This window comes from Neopelma chrysocephalum, unplaced genomic scaffold, assembly GCF_003984885.1.
Source record: "Neopelma chrysocephalum unplaced genomic scaffold, ASM398488v2 Primary Assembly neopelma1_128, whole genome shotgun sequence".
In the NCBI taxonomy this organism is placed as follows: Eukaryota; Metazoa; Chordata; class Aves; order Passeriformes; family Pipridae; genus Neopelma; species Neopelma chrysocephalum.
In genome coordinates, this window is record NW_020897790.1 from 113,427 (window position 1) to 136,206 (window position 22,780).

The following is a 22,780-nucleotide window of genomic DNA, read 5'->3' on the forward strand; positions in this document are numbered from 1 at the left end:
GCACGGCACAGGTGCGAGCGGGCAGGTTGTGGGCACAGCTGTGGCGGGCCCTGTGCCGTGGGAGCGCGAGCGGCGGCAGCTGCAGGAGCGCGTGGGGCAAGTCGGGGCGGCGTGGGGCCCAGGGGCCCGAACACCAAAGGTAGCGCGGGGTGGACACAGCTGCGCTCCCCAGCTCGCCTCAGGCACAAACACAGATCCAATGCAGGCTGCCTGTGCTGGGGCTGAGGACACACAGCCACTTCAGAGACAGCTGCACGCCACGGCAGCTGCTGCCGAGCTCCCGGCGAGGCACAGGGACAGCAGGTACGGAGCGAGGTCCCCACAAACTGCCTCCATTAAGCCACCAATGCTTTTGAAGGGCTCCCATCAAACAGAGCGAGTCCGCAGCAGGAGATTTTGGCTGCAGAGCCATGTGTTGTTTTCTGCACTAACAAGGTAATTTATAAATGATGCATTACCCTGCGTCCATGTTCCGAGCTAGACTTTCTTCTTGTTTTTATTAAAGGGGCAAAGAAGACTAAGCCACAGCAGTTTGGGGTACTCTCATAAACCAGTTTAGTGTCTAGTGGTCTGTACTGAACCCCTCTTCCCAGGAGTCTAGGGCTGCCTGGGAACACAGCCTCACACGGAGTCACAGCATCAGCCCCAGGGTTCTGGTCTTTCCTCTAAATCCTTGTGTTTATTTTCCAACTCATAGCTTAGCACGAAAAGGTGATCAGGGTTCTGGATTCTTTGAGCTTGTTGCAATACGATGGTGGCTGAGACTCTTATCCTGTGTGCATTTATGCACACAAATGTCTTTAAAGTCCACAAATAGCCTGTGGCAGTTGTAGTGAAGATTTTGCCCTATCAGGGTGCAAATAGGTGCAACGGGTAAAAAGGGGAAAAGGATTATAGCTCATTCTAAAAGAATCAGAATAGAGTAGAAGTGCAGAATGCTTTCAGCTGGTACTTTCATGTACAAGACAGCCTATTAAAAAGGAAAACACTTGTACTTGTTTTTAGTTTTAAGCCTATTAGTATTTACATTAAAGGTTCTTTGCTATTAATGGGTACAGAGTTAACACAAACATCTGTTTAAACTGTTACTTTTTGAGCATCTCTGCATTACACAATAGCATTATATTCTGCATGGTGACTGCCACCAGCACTACCTGCAGTGTGAGAGACACTGACAGTGCTGAGTCCTCTGAGGTGGGGCCATGTCACCGGTCCCTTTGTGGTTCTTCTCCACTTCCTCCTCTGGTTTCCTTTTTAATCACTGCAAAATGGTGAAATGCACAGAGAAATAACAAGTTATCTTAGTATGTTCATATCAGGTAATCTCAGAGAAAGATTACTGTAGCTGCTTACAGGTAGTGCACTTCCCAGACTGAAAATCCAAGTGCCCCAGCAGTAACTCATGTTACAGTGGAAGAATCAGTTCACTTCTTGTTCAGTGGTAGTTTGGTGGTGTGTATTCAGTGAAAAGGGAAATTATTATGCTCAAGAAATTGTCGACTGAGGGGTTTAAAAAAGAAAATTCAGTAGCACTTAGCCAAGTCAACGTTTACATTGGATCTTCTAAATTGCTGCAATTGCAAGGAGATGCAAAACTAAGTATGAGAAGGAAGCTGGAGCACCACTTTTCCTTTAATGTTTCCTGCTAAAATATTGCCACTGCCAGTTGTTAAGTGGTTATTTGTTTGTATAGACTGGAGAGCTAAACTGGCACAAAACTGTCTCTTAAACTTCCAGAATAGACCTGTATTACTGTTAAAATTTTTCAGTTCACAGTTAGAGCAAGTGGAGGAAAGCACCTGTAAGAGTTATTAAATTCTATCTGCCCTGTTCAGCAAGAGTTCAGGATTGGTCCCCAGCACCAAGTGATGCACCCTGCTGAATGAAGCACTGCACTAAATTCCAGAAAATATTTGTCCTATGGCCTCCCTAAAGGAAAAAAGTCCTCTTTTGTGGAAGACACACCTGCCCCTTTAGTTAAAATAGTGACTGACAGGCAAGAGATTAACGCAGTTATCAATCATGAATTTACCTGAGTTCTGTTGTGCTGAAGGGCCAAAAGAAGCCTGGATCTGAACCATGCGGATAGCAGTGCTTCCTCCAGAGGGGTGCTCCTGGTCAGTGGAATCATGGCCTCACCCTGTGACCTGGGCTGAGGCTGCCCTCAGGAGGGTCCACCTGGTGGCCCCATAGGTGCTCATCCCAGCAGGAGTGGCTCTCATAGAAGCTGGGTTTGCTGTCAGTCAGTGGAAGTGGGAGGGACCATCCTGCTGAAGAGAGGATGTTGTGCTGGTGTCAGGGATATTTTCCAAACTACATAGGCAGCCACTCTTGGCACTGCCTTTCTTGGTGCAGATGAGTCTGCTGCTCTCTTTAAAGGAGCCTTCGGGACTCATCCCTCTGTGAACACTGGTAGGAGTGAGAGGAGGAACAAACAAAGCTGCTGGTCAGTTCTGAGGCCATGGCAGCACGGGGTGGTGCCCATGGAGAAAGGAACGTCAGTGCTGGCTGGAGCACAGACGTGCCAAAGCTGTCACACACCTTCCTGCCACTGCATGGGCAGTGCAGCCCCCCAGGCTGAGCTAAAGGAAACCCTTCTGTGGGCAGGGCAGGGGCTGGTAATCACTGTGTGTTTCACTGCGCAGGATTCCCAGGGAACAAACATTTTATTTCTTAATTCCTCATAACACCCTTTTTGTGGAGCGGGCTGCAGGAGAGACTGATACACCAGGCCTGTGCCCCTACCCAGATTATTCCTCCCCGTGAACTGCCAAGGCAGGGCAGCTGTCCGAGCGGCTGGCCGGGATTCGGGAATGGCTGCTGAGCTAATCTGCAGGCTTTGCAGATGAAGGAGGCAGCAGATAACAGGATTAAAGTTTCCTGACCCGGGGTTTTCACAGCCTGAGACGCGGGTGGAGGGGGAGACAGAATGACTTCTGTCATTAATCTTAATTGATTGCCAAGAGGTTTTTAATCTGGGTTATTAATTAGGAAGGTCCTTAACACACTGTCTACATATCAACATGAGATGCTCTTTTGGGACTTTGGGGACATATGGCCTATCTATATTTACATTCACACAATTTACACATACATACATCGCTGTATGGGGAACCGCTCACACGGATACACTCACACGGAGAGCTGGGGAAGTGTTTGCATTCACACACTCCTCAGCAAAATGTGGTGGAAATGAAAAAACACCTTGCATAGAGGTTACAGTCCCACCCAATGAACACACATACCTCTGCTTATGTTGATATGTATATTAATCCAGACCAATTCTATGTGCCATTTATCTAGATTAGCATTCAAATGGCAATCTTGGGTTTGCAGATTTCAGTGAGAGGTCCCAGCGCTCCCAGAGTGACCTGGGTTGTTTTGAAAGGTTCAAACTGTGGTTTGACGGCCATTTGGGGGAGATCAGTACAAACACTTGATAAAACAGGGACAGGTGATGGAAGTAAGTGACCAGAGCCAGAGAGGCTCTGGGATGGGAGAAGTGACAGAATGAGGTGAACAAAACTAGGCTGGTTTTCCTGAGACTTCATCAGGCTCTGCTCCTCTAACCAACAGCAAAGGCATGTGAAAACACCTTGGAAATACTATTTTTAGAAAGCAAGAGTTTCTGTATCACCTGGCAGGTGTGGTGTCACCTGCCAGAGCTGTGGCAGCCCCGAGCTCACCCACTCACTCAGGGTGAGCTGTTACAAACCTGTGCAGAAGTGCAGGTACTGGAGATCAGATGTGCCCACCCAGACCCTCCCCGTCCCAAACGGGGACTCAAGAGCCTGCAAGCAGTTGCACATGTTAGTCCTTTTGTGCATGCACTTTTTCTCATCAGCTTTAATACAACATTAGCCAAAAGAAGGCAGGCTGTTCCCTTACAGCTCTTCAAAAGCTGGGAAGGGCCACAGCACACATGCTGCTGGATGTGACAGCTACATAGCAGGGGCAGACAGTGGGGAGAGAAAGAAGAGTGCTCAAAAATTATATTTATTGCTTCTGATCTTTTTACTGTAGTCCTATAATTCAAAGTTATTTCTGTTCTGAAATCAGTTTTTGCATGTCTAAGTCCGTTCTGAACTATGGATCCATAAAGCCTTAACAAAAAGCCCTGAACATTTTAGTTGTTGACATTTTAAACTGGCTGAGTCTTACTCCACCAGAACATTTCTTGAGTGCTGAGCTTTCGTGTGGTTCTGTCACAGCCTCCTGTAATTTAAACACAGGCTCCAAGGAAGTTAGTGCAATTAGCAGTGATTGAGTTCCTAGTGCTACTGTCACTGAGAGTCTGTGGCTGCACACGGGTCTGTCTCTGCCCAGTCACTCCAAAATAAATTCTGTAACTGGTTGTGACTGGTGGGCAAACGCCACATGAGATCAGTTCAGGTGGGCTCAGCTCCCTGCCAGGCTCCAGCCGCAGCTGGACAGGTGAGCGGGACAGGAGCAGTGTCCCTGACCTGGGGACTCGGATGGGGGACACAACCCTTGGGATGGGAACACAAACCTCTGGATGGGTGACACAGCCCTCCTCGGACAAAGCTTCCCCACCATGGCACTGCAGGTGCTCTGAGGCTCAGGACTGCTCTTTCTTAGATCATGGTTATTTCTCATACACATTTCTGTCTGCACTTCTCTCCCACAGTCTTGTTCTGTTTTTATTGCTTAGTCCAGCAAGCCAAACCCTGCAACTTAAATCAGTTTGATCCAGTGAAAAAGGATTAGATTTTCTTGGAGCTCATTATCACATTTTTCCACTGAAACAAGAAATTCTTTACTGGTGTGAAATATGAGTTTCCTTGCTGGATGCAAACTATGACTGTCTGAGCAGAGGTTAAATGCAGATGCAAAGCCCACAGGAGCTCATAGCACATTTTGTACCTTTCTGTGCCCAAGGAGATGGACGATATTTTATTTTACATTACAGTTGAACATAAAACCTACTAAAATCTGGAATGGCTGTAAAATGATGGACAGGTACCTTTAGGAAGCAAGTATGATCCAGAAGAAAGTTGATTATTTAGGGCTGAACATTTTGAGCAGAGCCTGAGGGCCTGCTCTTGGGGATCTGCATCCCTTCTGTTTTGGTGAGCAGAGTACAACAGCCTCACATTTTTCCTTGAAAGAAAGGAAAAGCCACACATTTTTCCTTTCTGCTCCTGGCAGCTGCTTTTTGGTGTACAGGCATTTAAAAGCTGCAAGACCTACCAAGCTGAAATATGATTTATCCTCCCTTTTTCCCTCCAGATTGATGATATGCCTTCCCATCCAACTTTCCCCATAAAGTTTTGGGCTGGTCTCTGCAGACCTGACCCTGGGGGGAGCAGGCCCAAGTGTATCTGCTCCACACTGCTCCCGGTCAGAGCCAAATCCATAACCAGCACAGAGCCATGGAGCTTAGAACAGCACTTTATACCAGGTGGTGTTTAATTCCTGCCAAGTATAACCTGTTTTACCAAAGGAAAGCCCGTTTTGCAGTGCTGGACAAATATTACAGCTGTGGTGCACACTGCAAGGGAAATCCTGTGCTGGGATTTTTAAAGGTTGTGAGTGGTTTGGGTCACAAGTGTTAAGGTCTTCCTGAGATTGACTTTTAATATATTTCAATAGTCCAAAAGAAGGTCAACTGAAAGAACTCTTCCTCTTTCCATAAATTTGTATTTCCTATGCTGATTGTAATTAAAGCCCTTTCCTTCCAAGTGAGCCACATGCCCAGATGGCACTCTGTGAATGCTTTGAGGCACGCTCAGGGTGCGCTTGATGTCAGTCCTTCCTGATTTATAAACCCATAAATGCTCTGCTTAGGGAAAGAAAAGTAATATTAGGCTTTGGCTCAAAGATGTCAGGAGAAAACCAGTGTCCTGTATCCCTCCAGCAGCAGGGAGGACATGCCTTCCCACTGGGCCATGGCCAAACATCCCTAAATGCAGCATGTCCTCTTGGCAGAGCAGTGGGGCTCTCCTGAGGGGTGGGGGGACTGAGGCACATGGGCAGAGACACTGTGAACCCCAAGTAATGCAACAGAGGAGAGAGATGCCCCTGGTGAGCCCTGAACACCAGCTGGGAACAGAGAGCCACCGATCCAGGGGTTCATATTCCATTTTTATGGCATGAAAACTGGAGAGTTAGACTAATATCAGAGACAAGGGCATTTGGTGCAAAAGAAATGCAACATAAAACAGTTTTGCTCCCATGAGTACATTCTCATTTGTCCTGGAGCTTCAGGCACAGAGATTTCACCTCCACACACAGACAAAGCTCAAGCTATGTCAGATCTTAACACCGGCCCAGAATGACCCACACAAACCTGCCTGTATTTATATATGGCATGCACTTCTTAAGTTAGAAACTCATGGCATGGAGGGCATTGTTCCTGAGATGGCTCTGAATAATAGTTTTATTAGTGACTGCTTCACCTACTGCCTTAGGGCTAAGCTACATGCCTCCAGACCTCCTTGGAGACAAGATGGTGGCACCATCCATGAGCCAGCAGAAACACTGAAATTACTGATAACCTGGTGTTTCCAGTGCATGCTCAGGTACAGTATTTTCTGTGCTTCTGTCAAATACTGCTGTCACTGGAGGTGGCCTGAAAGGCCACTTTGGTGGTAATGGAATGGTTGGTAGGAGGGACCATGCTCTGGGTCACTGCCACTCCTGAACCAAGGCCTGTCCCCCACCTGTGGCTCTCAGCCTGAGTGCCCTCAGAGCCTGCAGTCGGGCACCTTCCCGAGCACCCTCATGCCGGGGACCCTGTTCCTGCAGAACACGCGTGTGCAGGGGCGGAAGGAGCAGGAGATGACACCACACACATGTGAGGGTGACCCGACCTGCTCACACTTGTAGTGCAGTGACACTGGCTGGTGAGGGAGGAAGGGCTGGGCTTCCTTAGGCACCAGGGCTCGGTCTGTGCACCTGCAGTTCCTGAGGCTGATATTTTCAGACGTGCTACGCAGATCTATTTTAAGGGTTCTTCCTTCTGTAAGTCTGTGATGAGCATTAGAGCTTTAAAGCGCTGCTCTGGGAAGCTATTATCAGTAGGTATTAATTATTGAACACTATACCTTCTGGAAAAGTTGTTTCATCACTGGAAAGTGACCTTGCTAGAAGAGGCAGAGGGAAAGAGAGACGTATGGTGCCTCCTGAGAGCAAGTGGAGTGATGCGTGGCAAGAGAAGACACTAAAGATTTATTGTCTGTGGCAAAAGAAACACAGATCTCCGCTTGTGCAGTAAGTGTTTTTGACATCATACGCCGTAAAGAGTGATTGGATGCTGTAGTTAAAAAGTGTTTCACTGAAGGGAAATAATAGACATTTTCACAGTGCTGTGTCTATTAAGCGCCCAACTGCGTGGCCACGCAGCTGAGCTGGCCCTGAGAACTCCAGTGTCGGAGTTCAGCCAGTTCTGAGCTAAAAGGAGCTGGACAATCCTGAGAGGGGACACTGAGAATTTATCTGTCTTGAAAGAGGATCCCTTTTGACCTTGGTGATGGCTGGTCCAGGTTCTTACTGCCTCATATCACACCACTGGAGAAGTCTAACATCAGCACTGTCAGGAAGCCTGGCATGGCAATTCCATTTATTAACCTGGGCCTGGCCTTTCCCCTGGAATTTCTCTTTTTTCCCAGCTGTTAGTGCAGCACTGCACTTGTCTCCCTGTGACACTGCTAGCTGGAATGCTTGCATTGCTCAGGCAGCTTCAATGGTTTAAAAACTCCAATATAAAAAGGAGTTGGGTTTAAAATAAAAGCTAGGGAAAAGCCAGCACCCAGGCTCACTTCTCACTCTATGGACGCCTCTGGCAGGCTGGAGAGCAAGGCGTTGTGGCCAGAGAGCTCCTCGATAAATCATCATTAGGTACACGTGCAAATACAGCAGCCAGGCCCAGGCGCACAATTAGGCACCTAATTATGTTGAAAATGCAATTGCACACTTAGCTACAATGGCCACACAGCCTTGGGAGCTGCCTGGGGTCTGTCCCAGCCCAGCAAGGTGCCGGAATGGCACCTCTGGGAAGTGCCCTGTGAGGGGGGAAGGTGTTCAAGGTGTTCAGGAGTCTGCCATGGTCTGCCCGGGCACAGCCTGTGCTTGGGCTGCTTCTCCTGCTCAGGGGAGTGACAGTGATGGAGGGGACAGCACAGAGCATGGGTGTGGGACCCTCATCCAGCTCAGAATGAGAGGAGACAGGCCACAGCACAGATGTGTTATTTCTTTCCCTTTCTGCTGTGGCTTCTTTCAGGAAGGCAAAGAGGGGAACACCCAGCCAAGTGGGATCTGCAATTCAGCTGACAATGTGACTGTAACTGCAGCAAGGCCGATTCCAAAGGAAAATGCAGTTTAAAATAACATTGTCACTGTTACAGAGACAGCATTTTCTGTATGAAAATGTCTGATCTGGGAGTGTTGTCAATGCCATGATCCAGGTGGGGCTGGACTCTCCGGCCACTGCTTGGTGTGACACGATTCCCACAGGCAGGGACCGCGTGTGAGTAATAGTGTGTGACCTGTGGGGTGGGGCTGGGGAGTGGGGACACAGCTTTAGCCTTTCCCATTTATCCTGCACAGGTGAGGGGCCATCATTGGCTTTGTTTCTGTTACTCTGCCAAGAGTTTTCAACCTGCACTGTAAAACCTGAGCTGAGGACAGACAAGTGAGGAGCCCAATTCCCAGACAGGAAAACTGAATTACATTTGTCCTGTGTCTGTTCAGCATCCTACAACTCATTTCCATTGTTCTCAGCCTTGTCAGGACTTATTCAAACCATCACACCTCTCAGTAAGTGCTTGGGCCATCCCGCACAGGAACAGTATTAGCACAGCTCTTACTGCCACATCTCCAGGTGTGGGCAGGATGGCAGAGCCGCTCTCTGCCTCACCTAAGGCACAGTTTTAGAAGCTGGGAAGGCTGAACATAGTCTGTCTGCCTGTTGCCAAGAGTGACAAGTGGGCAAGCACTGGTGTGTAACCTTGCTGGGGACAGGGAGCACCTGGGAGGGGCTCTGGGGCCAAAGGCACACAGCCCATGTAAGGGACAGCAGGACCACCAGAACTGCCAAGCGACGCACTTGCTGAATGACTGAATCAGTTCAGAGAGGAAAAAGCTGGATAGTTAAGGCTGAGTGTGTGTCCATTTCTGTGCACTCACAAACCCACACTTGCCTTTAGGGAGAGGACAAGGGCCCTGAACATGCCAAGTGCTCGGAGATGGGTCCCAGCAGGTCCCTGTCCCCATCCCTGTCCCCGCCAGCCACAGGGTCACTCCAGGGCAGAGTTGGAGACATGGGAGATCCTGCCAGCACCAGGGGATGTGCTTAAACCATTCAAAAGCTGAACAGCTATTGAATTGAAACTGCCAATGTCTTGTGCCAGCAGTCCTGTGCACTGCCTTCCCAGGCTGCCCATTGCCTGCCTTTCATGGGATTCTCCTAAGTCCAAACCTGCCCTTTAGTTCCCTGACCCAAGTACTTTAACTCTGCCCTTTGGTGGGGACCAGATGTTGAGCCAGATGGGGGAGTGTGGGAATCATTTTGCTTGTGTTTAGGTATATATATATATATATATACACATAGATACACACATATACACACCACACACATATTTGTATTCCCCTCCCTTATAATCCTTGAAATACAGTATTGTGAAAATCAGACCTTTTTTCTCCTACTGCATTTTGTTTAATGGTCAGGTAGTAGAGTTGTTTTTAATGACAGCAGTACTGTAGTTAGTCTTGCTCAATTTATTAAGCACCCTGAATAAGCAAGAAGTAGCCCTTAACATAAAGCAGTCCTTCTTTTTAATGCTATGGTGATTCCTCTGAAGGAAGTTGAAGGAATTCCTCACTTGGAATTGAAAATTTATGCTAGAAGTCTGAATAATACTTGTTGCAGAGAACTTACTAGCCAAGGAGTGAAAGTACATTCTCCCCCTCCCCCCTTTTTTCTAATCACTGTAATATCACAGAACTACTAAAATTTCTGCAGTTTTTTAGTTTAAAAATGCATGTAATTTGTACAAGCTGAGGTGCTACTTAAAGGAACTTTGTCTACTTCAGGGGATCTTAATTAGGTTTATTCTGTGAGCACAATAAACCCAGGATTTCTGCATGGATTTAGGAGGAGAGGTTGCCTGGGCCTCATTTCCATCCATTTTCACCCTGCCTGCCATGGTCAGGCCATCAGCTGAGAGGAGTCTGCATTTCATTCTTGTGCTCACCACCAGTACTAAATGCTAAGAAAAGACATTATTTTGCTTAGGAAAATCCAATGTTTCACATTTTTCCCAATTTCTTGCCTACATTTCCAAAGAAGGGGTCCATGTCCCAAAATCCCACCAAAAAAATCCAACAGTTCTTCTGGTTCTCGTGGGCACTAGTCAGAAACTGTATTTGGAAAAGCCAGTTTGGCTGCACTTTGATCCAGACTGTGTAGGTGCAAACACAGGGTTCCCTGGGTTAGAGATGCACCTGCACCTTTAAGCTCTTGCATCCCTGTCTCCTCCTCAGGATTCCCCATCATTTGTTACCATCCCTATGACAGAGGAGGAGCCAGGTACTGTATTTTCTGATTGTCACTACCAAGCAGTGATTTATTCCTATAGGCTCTAACTGAATTAAAATCTTAATTAAGCTTATGCCACTTTTTTCTTCGTTTTAATTAGGTACAGCCAAATCACTTGTCTGGGGGAAGGAGAAAGAAAAAGATAAAGAGCAGAAACACTTTATTCTGCTCTGTACTTGTAGTAGCAAAGCCGTGGTGAGAATGTCCTCCCAAAGAGGTACCACAGGGGAGGATGGGTGACAGAGGGAGGACAGTGCTGTGGCACAGGAACCTCAGTTGTTCACAGAAATACTTCCCTTGAGTGTTTCCTGGTGTCATTCCACACCGGGCTTCTACAGTCCTTACTTCGGTTGAAGACACCAGGAGATGACACATTGCAGCAGTGAGTTTTAGATGCAGTCAGGTTGGAAAACCTCTAAGACCATTGAGCCAGCTGCTCCCCTGGCACTGCCAGGGCCACCCATGTTCCCAAGTGCCAGATCCACAGACCTTTGAACACTCCATGGAGAAGCACTGCTGCTCCATCCTGCTTGTGTTCCACCCACAGCAAACCTTACACAGATTACAGGCTTTGCCCCGAACAAATTGGAGGTTTGTACTAAGCTCTCCTAAAATACCGTGTGCTGCCATCAGTGAAGTGTAAATCCCTCCTTTCAGCAGTGGAGGAATTTTTGTTTGCTCTTCTTTCCATGTTACCCATTCCTTTTGCCTCAGCCAGCCTGTCCACAGGCTGCAGCTCTGCAGAAGTGCAAGCTGGCTCTCTGGGGAGACCCTGGCTGAGCTCCTCTGCAGGGTGGAAGCTTGCCTTTCACCTGCTGTTCCATGGCACCCGTGGCAGGGGAGTGGCCATCCCCGCCAGTTCCCCTGGTCAGCAGGGGAATGCGCTTCCACTGGGAAAGCTGCTATGGCAGGGCTGGCGGGCTGAGGCTTTCCAAGGGCTTCACAGGTTGGGAAGCGTTTCAGGGGGACCTGGGGACTCTTTGTGCTTCTGTGAATCTACTGCTCAACGTTTACATGCCAACATTTTCTACTTAAGGGGCCTTTTGGCATCTCTGGCATTAATTTATAATGCCGTGGTAGTGGGGCTGGAGCATTGCAGGAGCAGCCTTTACTTTAGAAAGACTTTGCTCAGACTGGAGTCAGTGCAGAGACTGATCACATTCCAGCTGCTCCTGCTGGGTTTTGATTTCTTGGATTTTTAATTTTTTTTCTCATTGTTTGGCTAGAGTCTGCAAGTGTATCTCCTCACTGTATTTCCCAGTATCTTTACATATCACACATTCTAATGGAGTGTTACATGATACTGGCAGGATTCTGTGCACCTTCCTGTGTGAATTGAGCCCCAGGAAAAAAGGGCTTGAATTTGTGTACTTGTTTGCCAGATGTACTTCACAGACTCTGAAACTTCCCTTGGTTCGTGCAAAGGTGTTTTACACAAGCAAAGTGGGGCTTAAAAGGGCCATTTATGTCAGCAAGGCCTTGCATAGGCAAAGGACAGACCAGCTGGATTAAATTCTATTACAGCTGGTACAAGGCCCCTTACAACATGCCTGGGTCATTTAAAAATTTTAGAAATAATTTAGCTTCAATCAGCCCTTCACTAACTGCAGTTAAATGCATGTAGCCATTTGAGGACAGTTCACAAAGCTATTTTTACTCATTTAACTACACCTGTTTGAAAATATAATTTGAAATATGCAACTAATTACAATAATTGCACCTATGATTCATTTTTGCCAGAGAATTTTTGTTTAGAAGTTTCTAATTCACTAGTGCAGGCTTTAATTCTGTTATGGTCTCAACTCCAAGGAGCTGACATCCCCATCAGTGAGAGGATTTAGGAAAGGCACCGTTCTACCCACGTCATAATTAAATTCAGGTTCAGTCCGTGTGGCTGCAGCTTTGGAAGATAATTGTGCACACCTCATTGCTTTTTACTCCTGAATGTTGCTGTGGTCATTTACCAGGTAATTCCAGAGACAAGGTCTGAATTACCTGTGATTTCATAAAGTTTAAAACATCCACACCTAGCGTGAGGGTGCCGGGGCATCACCTCCCCCGTCCCAGACAGTGAATCCAGCAGTCATGGAAAAGCCCCAAACCCAGGGGAGCAGGTCCCCGGGCAGCGCACGGCTCAGTTCTGTGTACCACAAACATGCCGTCGCCATGGCAACCGCCCCGAAATTCGGTTTTATATAGCAGTGACAAACCCCGCCGCCTTTCCTAAAGTCACCATTTAGCACGGCATTCTCACACCTCACCTCCATGTAACCATTCCGTGCCATTTCCGTGCTCTCACACAGGGATCTGCGTGGAGGCTATTTCTTTCCTCCGACCAGTCAAACTAATCTGTACCTCCTGCCTCAAGCCTGGAACACACTAGGTGGGATAATTCTGATCTCTTTCAAATCCTTAGATCTCTTGTCCCCTCCTCCTGCTCACATTGCCAAGTGTCTCCTCAGGCAGGAGGCAGCCTGGAGTGAGGCTCCCAGTGGCAGTGTGTGGGGTCTGCTGTGCCCACCCACCTTGCCAGCTGGGCCAGGGCTCTCTAGCAGAGCTCAGCTCACCAGATGAGGGGCTAAAGCTCCTTTGGGGAAGGACAGCTCTGGCCCAGTGCAGCCAGGGATTCTGGGAGCAGCCCCAGCCCCGCTCCAGGCTCTGGGAATGCCCTCAAGCACACTGCTCCTGGTAGCGCTGTCCCCCAGCCCAGGCGGATATGAAATAGTGGGAAGCATGTTCCTTCACGTTTCAGCATTGCTGGGCAGTGCCCCCCTGGCAGTGTTGTGCCCAAGTGTGTGCCCACCCCAGCCAAGCCTTCCATGCTTCCACAGTGAGGAGCAAACCCCATGTAACCCCAGCTGGGAGGAGAGGGACCTAAACACGCCACATGCTGCTCCTTTTCCACTTGCATCAGTGCAGCTTTTCAGGAGGGGCCACTTCAAGTATTTTCCAAGTATTCAAGACCAATTCCTAAATTAAGTGCACGGGCTTCCTTAATTCCAACGCTCACAACTTCCATTACCACCTCTACCAGGCCATGTGCAGCCCTGGCCAGCCTTATCCATGCCCTAAACAAGAACCAGATGTTCCCTCTCTCCATAGCTCCTCTGATTTATTCCCCATTCTGAGATTGCCCTCAAGTGTGCTGCTCCCCGCCTGGTAAAAATCTACAGGAACCCAGAAGCTTTGGATAATGAAGCAAACATATTTTTGTGGTGTGGGCAATTTTTTTTTTCAGTCTGCTGCTAGTTTTTAAATATAAAGTATAGCATATGTTTAACACAGAACATATGGAAAGAAAGAAAAAGCAAATCTTGAATTCCAAGTATCATATTCTTAGTGGAAAAGACTCTGCAGCATGAAAGTGGTCATTCAGAATGAAACAAAAAAACCCCCACTTATTATATATAAATATTTATAAACCTAATTGCGAGTAGGAGAGTTTGCTCAGTCTGGGCAGTGTCCAGGCACACACACACACAGGTGAGTCCTCCTTTGAGAGGGACGTGTTTGAGCACCAAGGGTGCTCAGCTCAGGGCACTGCTCAGGCCCTCTGCCAGGAGCTCCTGTGATCCTTCCCTGATGTAGGTTAGGCTGGGTAAGGCACATTATTTTTCTCGACAGACTGACACTGCACTGATTTAATTAATTTTTAAGCCAGATAGTTCACTTCTAAATTCTTAGCAGACAGTTCTGTTCAATGTAAGAACTCTTCCATTTGTATTTCTGTCTGCTCTTGTATTTTGTACCTGCCTGCGTAGGACACATCGATCCTAACTGTCAGCTGAGAGTACGCACAAACCTTTTTCTTGGGTTCAAGGGAACTGGTCTTAAATCACAAATACAGTAAAGTGAGCTTTTAGTTCACAACCTCTTACATGCTCAGACCCCCCTGGGACCTCAGAGCAGTTCAGTTCTTGGCGCAGGAACGGCGGAAAACGCGCCCCTCTCCCTGTAGTGACGGGGAGAATCCCTGAGAGGCTGTTTCACACCCAGGTTTTACCAGCAGGTTTTACCTGAGTAGAAGGCAAATGGGTAACCCAGCACGGCCACCCTGCATCCCTCCTGCCCCCAGTGCTCACAGAGCCTCAGTGCTCTCTGACAGCCCACGGCACTGCTCGGGCCCCGCCCGGCCCCAGTGGAAACACGGGGCAGTGCAAAGCCCAGCGCTGACCCCAAACTGTTCCCAGACTGCAGCTGATGCTTCTCTCGAGTCCTGGCAGTTTGTCTCTCCTCCAGAACACAAGGATGGGGAGTGCTGATTTGAATGCCACGACAGGTATTTATTTCTCTCTTTAGAGAGAAAGCTCCAGAAAGGACTCGGCAGGTCTCCTCAGCAGCAGCAGCAGGGAGGGACCCCAGTGCAGGTCAGTGCTCCCCTGTCCCACCAGTGCCAGCAGCACACAGGCAGCTCCAGGTGCCATCCTTACTGACTCTGCCTCCTTTCCCCTTTTTCTGTTCCCTCTCCTTTTGTGTGCAGTCCCAGATAGCTGCCAGTCACTTGGCCGGGCTGGCTCACAGAAGGTGCAGCAGGCACAGATGGCACTAATGCATAAATGTGATCTAGCAAAGGGATGCCAACACCAACCCCCAACAGGTTCCAAGGAACTGCAGTGCACTTACAGGGATACGAGGGTTGGCAAGGTGAAAGCTGAGATTTGCAGGAGCTCACTATTCCCAAATCAACAACAGAATCCTACAACAAATGAGCAGATTTATTTATTAACTTAGAAAATGCATTTAATGGCACGATCTCTGGGCATGTGTGTAACAAAGCCTCTCCAAACCCCCCACTCGTTATATAAATTATACTGAGCAAAGGAGGGAGAAGGGGAAAGGTGGGAACTGAAAACAAGGACAAACCAAGGAGCGTGTACCCATTCCTGGGTTTTATGGGAGAGGTCCTAAAGAGAAACACGGGCAGCACAGAGGGGTTGGCAGTCAAAGGATCTGGACGGCGTCTAGAAGCGATGGAGCAAATCCCATAAACACCCTGTCCATCCTCAGCACTCAGAGCACACAAACATCCCAACAAACACACTTTTTCAGTGGTAGCTGGCAATGGACACTTAGGAAAAATGCACAGGGAAGGGAGTAAACGCAGTGTGACTGTGTCCCCATGGGACACCTCTCCCACCTGCCAGAGAACAGGAGCGTTCCCATAGGCACACCGGTAACACTGACTTCCAGTGAGCCCAAGGCAGGAATGGACGACACCCCAGTGCACACATCTGGAGGCTGCCAGCATGGTGTGTGACGGGCCAGCTGCTGGGGGGCCCAGAAGGAGCCCCTGATGGACACCACACTGTCACCGTACAGATCTCAGTACCGTGAGCCTTACGCAGCTGACCGGAAAGGAATTACTCCTGATTTTCCACAAGGCACATGAGAGCAGAAGCAGAGCCTAAAAATTAACAGAGCTGGTAACTGTTGGTGACCGTGGTACCTGCAGGGGAATTGTAGCAAATGCCCTGGTAGTAGGAAATCAGGGACTACTACTGGGGGGCAGGATGTCCAAATATCTGGAAAGTTTGGATTACTAATCCCTTGGCATTCCACCCACAGTCTAACAATGTGCTGAGGGGTCTGTGTGCAGGAAGGAGAGTTTACTCTTGTGGTACCAGGGGAGCCAACATGGCTGAGGAGTAGGAAACACCCTGGCACCCACATCCTTCCTGAGCCCACGCTCCGTGTCACCAGTGCTGAATTACCCCGGCCACCAGACACGGCTGGGTCACAGTGGCATCTAGAGGGCTGCCACGTGCAGTGTGTGTGCAAAGCAGGGGTCCTGCTGGGCTCTCCCTACTGTCTGCAGAGCCAGAGCCAGCGCCAGCTCCAGCCAAGTGGGCACAACCCCAGAGAGCTGCACCCTCCCACCATGCCGCAAGCCTTGCTTGTCTTTCTCCTAAGAGACCCCACTTAAAACCCTGCCTAGTGCTTCACACAGATTCACATTTTTCCACAGAACTTACAAAGTGGATTTTTTGTCATTAATAATTGTGTGACAATTATTTTAAAATAATTTCCATAGCGTCCTGAATGCCACAGAACGGGGGTGCCCTCTCTTCTTACAAGCCATTGCCATAAGCCAGTCAGATGATCCACAGGCCAGGATTTGGCCCTGTCATTCCTCTGTTACGGGCTCAGAACATGACCCTGGATGACTTACAGACCTGATGCTGTAGAGCACCTGGGTCTTAAATCTCTGAGCCATCTGAAGAGGATGATGTCTCTTCATAAAGGCTGAACTTAGAGAGCTACATCAGGAAAAGGACACTGGGAATTATTCCTAAAGGAAGGGGATTTTAGGAGAGGCTTGAGTTGGGATCATGATAGAAGAGAAGTTTGAGGAGAACGGTTCCTCTTGTCAATTCTGTTATCTGTTGCTACCCCTGATTTCAGAGAGGGATAAATTCCATTATTCTCATGGTAAGTGCACAGAAGGGAGGAATGAACAGTAGGATGTTTGACTTGTGGTTTAGAGGTTGCTATCCCTAGTAACTGTGTATTTCTGATATTTTTTGCCTTTTTAGATGAAAAAAGCACCAAAGCACCAGGTTTGGATGGTTTCTGGTTTTAAATGGGCTTAAAACTGAGCTCTTTTTCTGACTCTACAAGGCTTCAAGTGTGATGCATCTATAGTACCAGATTATATTTTTTTTCTCTCCCTAAAAAAGACAGAGGACCCAAGGTGTCATTTAGGATGCTGACACAAGGACACTTCTTGGCACTACAGATCAGGCCTGCTGTCAGTCTGGCTGGAGTTCCCCATAACATAAATGGGATCCCCATTCATGGCAAGGATTCATCCCAGAAAGTTTTAGAAGAGCTCAAAGAGTTTCCTCTGAGACATATCTCAGAGAAAACCTCTCTCCTGTCCTTCTCCCTCTGCTGCAGCAACGCATATATGGTGCAGGAATGAGGGAAGGGCTCTTGGAGCTTCACCTGGAAATGAGGGTCACAATCCCACCCCTCTGGTTTCCCACAGGAGGAGGGAGCTGTCCCAGGGACAGCTCTGTGTGTCACTCTGGGATGGCAGGAGATGTGTCCTGGTTTTGGTGCCACGTGAGCGAGCGGGTGAGTGCCCACGCTGGGCAAGGTGTGCACTGGGACGGCGCCAGGACACAGAGCACCTTCCCTCCGGCAGTGGAACGGGCTCAGTCTGCCTTCCAAGGAGTAATGAGAGCTCCAGGAGAAGAGCCCTCCATTGGCAGGCTGCAAGGGGAAACGAGAGCGTGTCCTTCAGGAAAGAGGGGTCAGACCTTGCCAGGCCAGGGGTACTTCCAGAGAGGCTGGGAATGTGCTGGGAATGAGGGAGGCTCACTGCCAAGGGTCAGGGAGAGTGTGCAGGGCCCCCGCTCCAAAGGATCTCTGCTAGAAAAACAGGGACTCTCCAGGCCATTTCCACATCCTTTCCTTTTGCATAAGCAATGCTTGCCTTGCATGAGGAAAACAACAAACTCCTGCCCTCTAGAGACAGGAGACCTCCAGCTCTGCTGAATAAAATATCTGCCACAACCTCCTTTTGAAGCAGATGCTACCAACGCAGCCAGTTTTATCCTCCCCCAAGGCCCACTGGCCGGCTCAGCAGCTCGATGCTCTCTCCTCCCAGCCCTGGAAGGCCGGCTCGCAGGAGAGGCAGCCTGTCACAACCACTCTGGGTCAAGGCAGGAGTTTATTTGGAGAACTGCTGAATAAAGCAGTCACAGAAAACTTGGCAAAGGAAAGAAATCCCTCCCTCTACACTCCCCAAACCCGTCAGGGCAGAACAGCAAATGCCCACACCAGCCCAGCGCTCGTTCTGTCCCTTCCCCGGCTGCCCGCAGCCTGTGCCGTCACTGCCTGGTCCACCACCGGGTGCTGGGCCCCAGGACACAGGAGGAGTGCAGGTTGATCTCCCGGGGTGCCACAGAAGCCCTGCACCCGGGTCCCACAGGGCTACAGCACTGGTGACACACACTCCCGAGGTGTGGTGTGCTGGAGCAACTGTGCCGACATGTCCACATGCCCAGTTCCCAAGTAAGTGCTGTTAGTGTGTGGAAAGCTTGCTCTACGGGCATTTCCTCACAGCTGCCAGCCAATACCCCTGACTCCCCTGGCAGCAGCTCCATCCATGCATTGGGTACGATACCCCAGCTGCCAACAGCAGCATTTCTCACACATGTGCCTGCCCTGTACCCCCTCAGTGTTTGCTCCAAACACATACCTAAATCACAGGCACTGAAAAAAAACATCTTTAAACTACCTCTTTGGAAGCCCTCCCTGGCAGGATTGGTTTCTCAGCCCGTGCTCCAAAATACAGTGTTTATCAAGTGCAGAAAGACAAGAGCTACCTTTTAAAACAACTTAGTCCTGTCCTCCTTTTCCTGCCCTTTACTGCCTGCAGCTAAAGCAGAGCCAAGGGGTGGAAAGCAGTTGTGAGGTACCTGTAACAGTGCTGGCACCTTGTCCTCACAGCAGCCTTTTTTTTGAGGTTCCTTGTGGAACCACAGTTCCTGGCCCCCAGGGTCTGTTACCTTTGGAAGATGACCTACAGGACTGTCCGATTGCTGGGAAAGATCATGAGGTTCACACACACACGCTAAGAAGGCTACATCACACAAATATGAGGAAAATACACAAATTATATGCCTTTCCACTTCAGCTGCTGGTAAAAGTTGTTAAAGGGGAAAAAAAATCCTTATTAGGGCCCAAATAGTACCCTTCACCTGTATTTTGTTCCTTTTTATGATGTGGTTATTTTAGAAGGCCTTTTAGCCCACCCTGCCGTGTTCTTGGGGCTCAGAGCTCACCTCAGCTCTGTCAGGGGTGTTTCAGCCAGCAATTCAGGAATTATGGGGAAAAGCCTCCTCTGGCAGCCCCAGGAATGATGCTGGTATCCACAGCAGTAACACCAGTTCAGGATCACTCCTCTAAGGGATCATTACTGATTTACTGTGTGACAAACAGCCTTTCCAGCAGCATGCAGTGCTGTGACGCAGCTGTCCAGGCACTAAATCCCTACTCCTGCAGTGTGGCTCAGGGCTGCCCAGTGGGAGCTCTCCAGGTGCCACCTGCATGGCTGCGGGATGGCAGCACTGGGCAGGGGGTGAGCACCAAGCGAGGGTTTCTGCTGCAGACGGGAACAGGGGACAACTGCCAGTGGATTTGCCTGGTATCCAATGAATGTGCTGGTGGCAGCACACCTGGGCTGTGTCAGCAGGGTGAAAAGGCAAGTTCCAAACACTCACAATACTCTGAGCTCCCCAGGTCTCTGGGACGAGAGATTACTGGATCCTGGGGGACAAAGAGGAAGTGGGAGAGAGATGCCAGCTTAAATCCCTGATGGCTGCTCAGAGCTGCATAGGACAGGGTGGGTTAGCAGCCCCTCTCCAAAGTAAACACAGGAATAGTTAGTTTTAAAAATATATATATATATATAGTTCCCTTCAGCTCTACACTCCAGCCTGTCAGTGGGTATTTATGGGGTCAGGGAGTGTTGTAACAGTGAAATACATCCTGAGCGGAGGAGCCAGGGAAGGAGCACTTGGATTTAATACCAGAGGAATTTTAATGCCCAGGAGATGGGCAAGGTGACAGTGGCTTCAGGTAATGCTGCTTCTGCCACCTACGGTGTGGGGAGGTCACCGAGGGCCCTGTTGCTGCCAGGCACTGGCACCAGTGCCCAGCTGGAATTCCTCCTGGCTTTACTCCTTCAGAATTCCCTTTTATTGCCAACAGTGCACACAAGTGTGCAGGTCCAGAGCACATCTGTTATCCCAGTGAGCTCTGTGCTGGGAGGTAAGGATTCTGAAGAGGTCTGGAAAGGATGGAACAGCCTGTTCCCTTGCATTAGGAGAGAGGAAGAGGTGCACAGAGGTGTCCTTACTGCAAGGCCTACAGGGAGGAACCCGTTGAGGGTGAGGCCCACAGAAACAACACTGCCGAACACCTGTCTCAGAAGGGACATTATTCCAAAGCCCTCTCCTTCCTCACAGCTCTGTGGGCACTGATCACAGAGCTCACATGTGCCAGATCAATGCCAAATCCCAAAAGGGCACATGCTCTCCATGGGACACTCGGCAGAGGGAGGAGCACACAAGTCTCAGCAATGGGCAGTGAGGGATCTCAGTTCTCCAAGGTCAGAAGGAGCCAAGCTTTTAGACCATCAGATATTACAGGGGGTAACAACAACTGTTCTAACAGAACACCACTGCTCCTCTGGGAAAAGCAGTTGTTCTTAGTCCTGAGCCGGATGCTGAACACATCAGCAGTGCCCAGGGAACCTTTTCTCATGGATACTACTACACAGCACGTTATAGGAATCGACGCACAAGGACAAGCACCTGAGACCAGGCGGAGCAGCTCAGATCCAGCCTGCTTTGCCTGCCCTTGCTGAGTTCCTGAGGAATACTGAAGGGGCATGCAGGGCAGCCTGGCTGGGCAGGAGGCAGGCTGGGCTCCAGAGGAGCCTGTGCCGTGTCCCCATGCCCACTGGGATTGTGGGACAGTGACACAGGGCTGCTCACACACACACAGACACCCCAAGGCGCTTGTCACACCTGCCTCTGAGCTCCAGGCTCAGAGCGGACACCATCCCAAAGGGATCCCTCCTGCCCCCTGTGCTTCCAGCACTGCTCCACGGAGCTGTACAGGATCAGAGAGTGACACACAGCTGCTCTTGCAGCCACCTCTTGGTGCCTTTCATTTTGGGCATTGCCAGCTGAGGCTCTAACCCAGGGTGGGGTGTGAGCACCCACTCCCTGAGATCCTGTGCCCTACGAGGACTCTGCCTTGCTCATCCCATAGCTTAGATTCAGCAAGAATCTCAACAGTTTTAAGGAATGGCTTTGTAATATGAAAGAATTCCTTCTTAGGTAAAAACCCCTTGCCAGCCATAGATCTCTTTCCTCTTTTACTTTGTTAAACACCTGCCACATTCTGACCGTGCAGCACCTGTGGTGCATCTGTGAGCGTTTAAGGGTGGGTATTTTCCTACTAGATCTGGTGCATGGAGACAGCTCTCATATTCCCTACAAAGATCACAGAATGCCTGCATAACTCATTTTTTAATTACTCGAGTCCTAAACCACTAATTTAGTGCAATTTCATACTGACTACATGTTGGTATTGTTAAGGTTTATGATCCAGTGATTTACAAGGCATGGTATGTCTGAACTCAAATTGGTTGGATTGATGGTTTAATTGAGCACAGGGACACGAGTGTAACAGTAACTCACCACACTGGGGGACCATGGCAGTGCCACTAGCATGGGAATGCACCGGTGGAATTGGTTACATGAACACACAGGTTTTAATTGTAAAGGCCCAAACCAGACTGATTAAACTATTGTTTGGTAAATAGTGCTTCCACTTAATAAATAGTTCTGTCTCTAAAGATCAGATTAATCAGAAGAAAAAAATCAATATTCTGTTTCTAAAAGCTGGTCTCAATGATGACACAGATACTGCTGCATGGGAGGTTTTGGATGCCTTTAGAGGAAGGACTTACATGAGTATGCAGTTTTTTCTCCACACCAGCTTGCAGAAGACAGTGATGCTGGTCACATCACACCCAGCCCGCGTTTCCAATAAAACCTGCAGTTCTTGTTGATCTAGAGTGATAAATCCCTAACAAGTGAACACCAGTCTTTTCTCTCCTGCTGGCCTCAGTTTGTCCATCTAGAATGCACATGGTTGAAATTCCCACTTAAACTGAGTATTTGCTATTACCTGTTACTGACACTGATAGTATTTGGGGAGCTGTTATTTCTTAGGGCTTTGAGGTTACCCACCTCAGGGTGTTTTCCCTGCCTCTTACACAATTAGGGGTCTGCCTGACCACACAATTCCTTCATTCTCTCCTCTCTTCCCCATTAGTCCTGGAGTAAGGAGGCTGGGGGCAGTGACATGGGGAATGAGTGGGGAACCAGAACAGGCATTGTTCATTTAAGGCTCTCCTCTCTCCCTCTCTGCCTGGAACTCGTTCTGGCAGGAAAAACCCTCCAAGCCAGCCCAAACTTCATCTAAATTCATGCACTGGTAATTGTCTTTAAAGAGCAGTGAGAAAGCTACAGACAACAGCAGAAATATTGCATGGCTGGATGAATTGCAATATTAATTACATCACGAGAACTACTGCAATTCCCCATTCCCTGCTTCCTGCTGATGTTTTGCAGTCTTGTTTTGCTGTTGTGGCATTACCTTGGCTGTGAACACCTTGCTGTCAGTGGCTCTCTGACA

The 22,780-nt window shown here is 49.0% G+C and overlaps 2 protein-coding genes across 7 annotated transcripts in view; one reads left to right on the forward strand and one right to left on the reverse strand.

Moving 5' to 3' along the window:
* Positions 1-22,780, reverse strand: part of LOC113974898 — a 423,368-nt gene that overhangs the window by 107,782 nt on the left and 292,806 nt on the right. The window lies entirely within an intron of this gene.
* ANTXR2 (ANTXR cell adhesion molecule 2) overlaps positions 1-22,780 on the forward strand; it is an 82,253-nt gene that overhangs the window by 55,957 nt on the left and 3,516 nt on the right. For 2 of the 6 annotated variants that reach the window (XM_027698451.1, XM_027698453.1), the window contains exons 17-18: positions 18,385-18,577; positions 19,051-19,271. The exons of 1 other annotated variant lie outside the window; for it this stretch is intronic. In XM_027698451.1, coding sequence (XP_027554252.1) covers positions 18,385-18,577; positions 19,051-19,256 — 399 coding nt within the window. In that variant the 3' untranslated portion in view covers positions 19,257-19,271. Of the gene's footprint in view, positions 1-10,658; positions 10,878-18,384; positions 18,578-19,050; positions 19,363-22,002; positions 22,069-22,780 lie in introns of those variants that run through there. 3 more of the 6 variants (XM_027698452.1, XM_027698455.1, XM_027698454.1) reach the window with 3 other exon arrangements.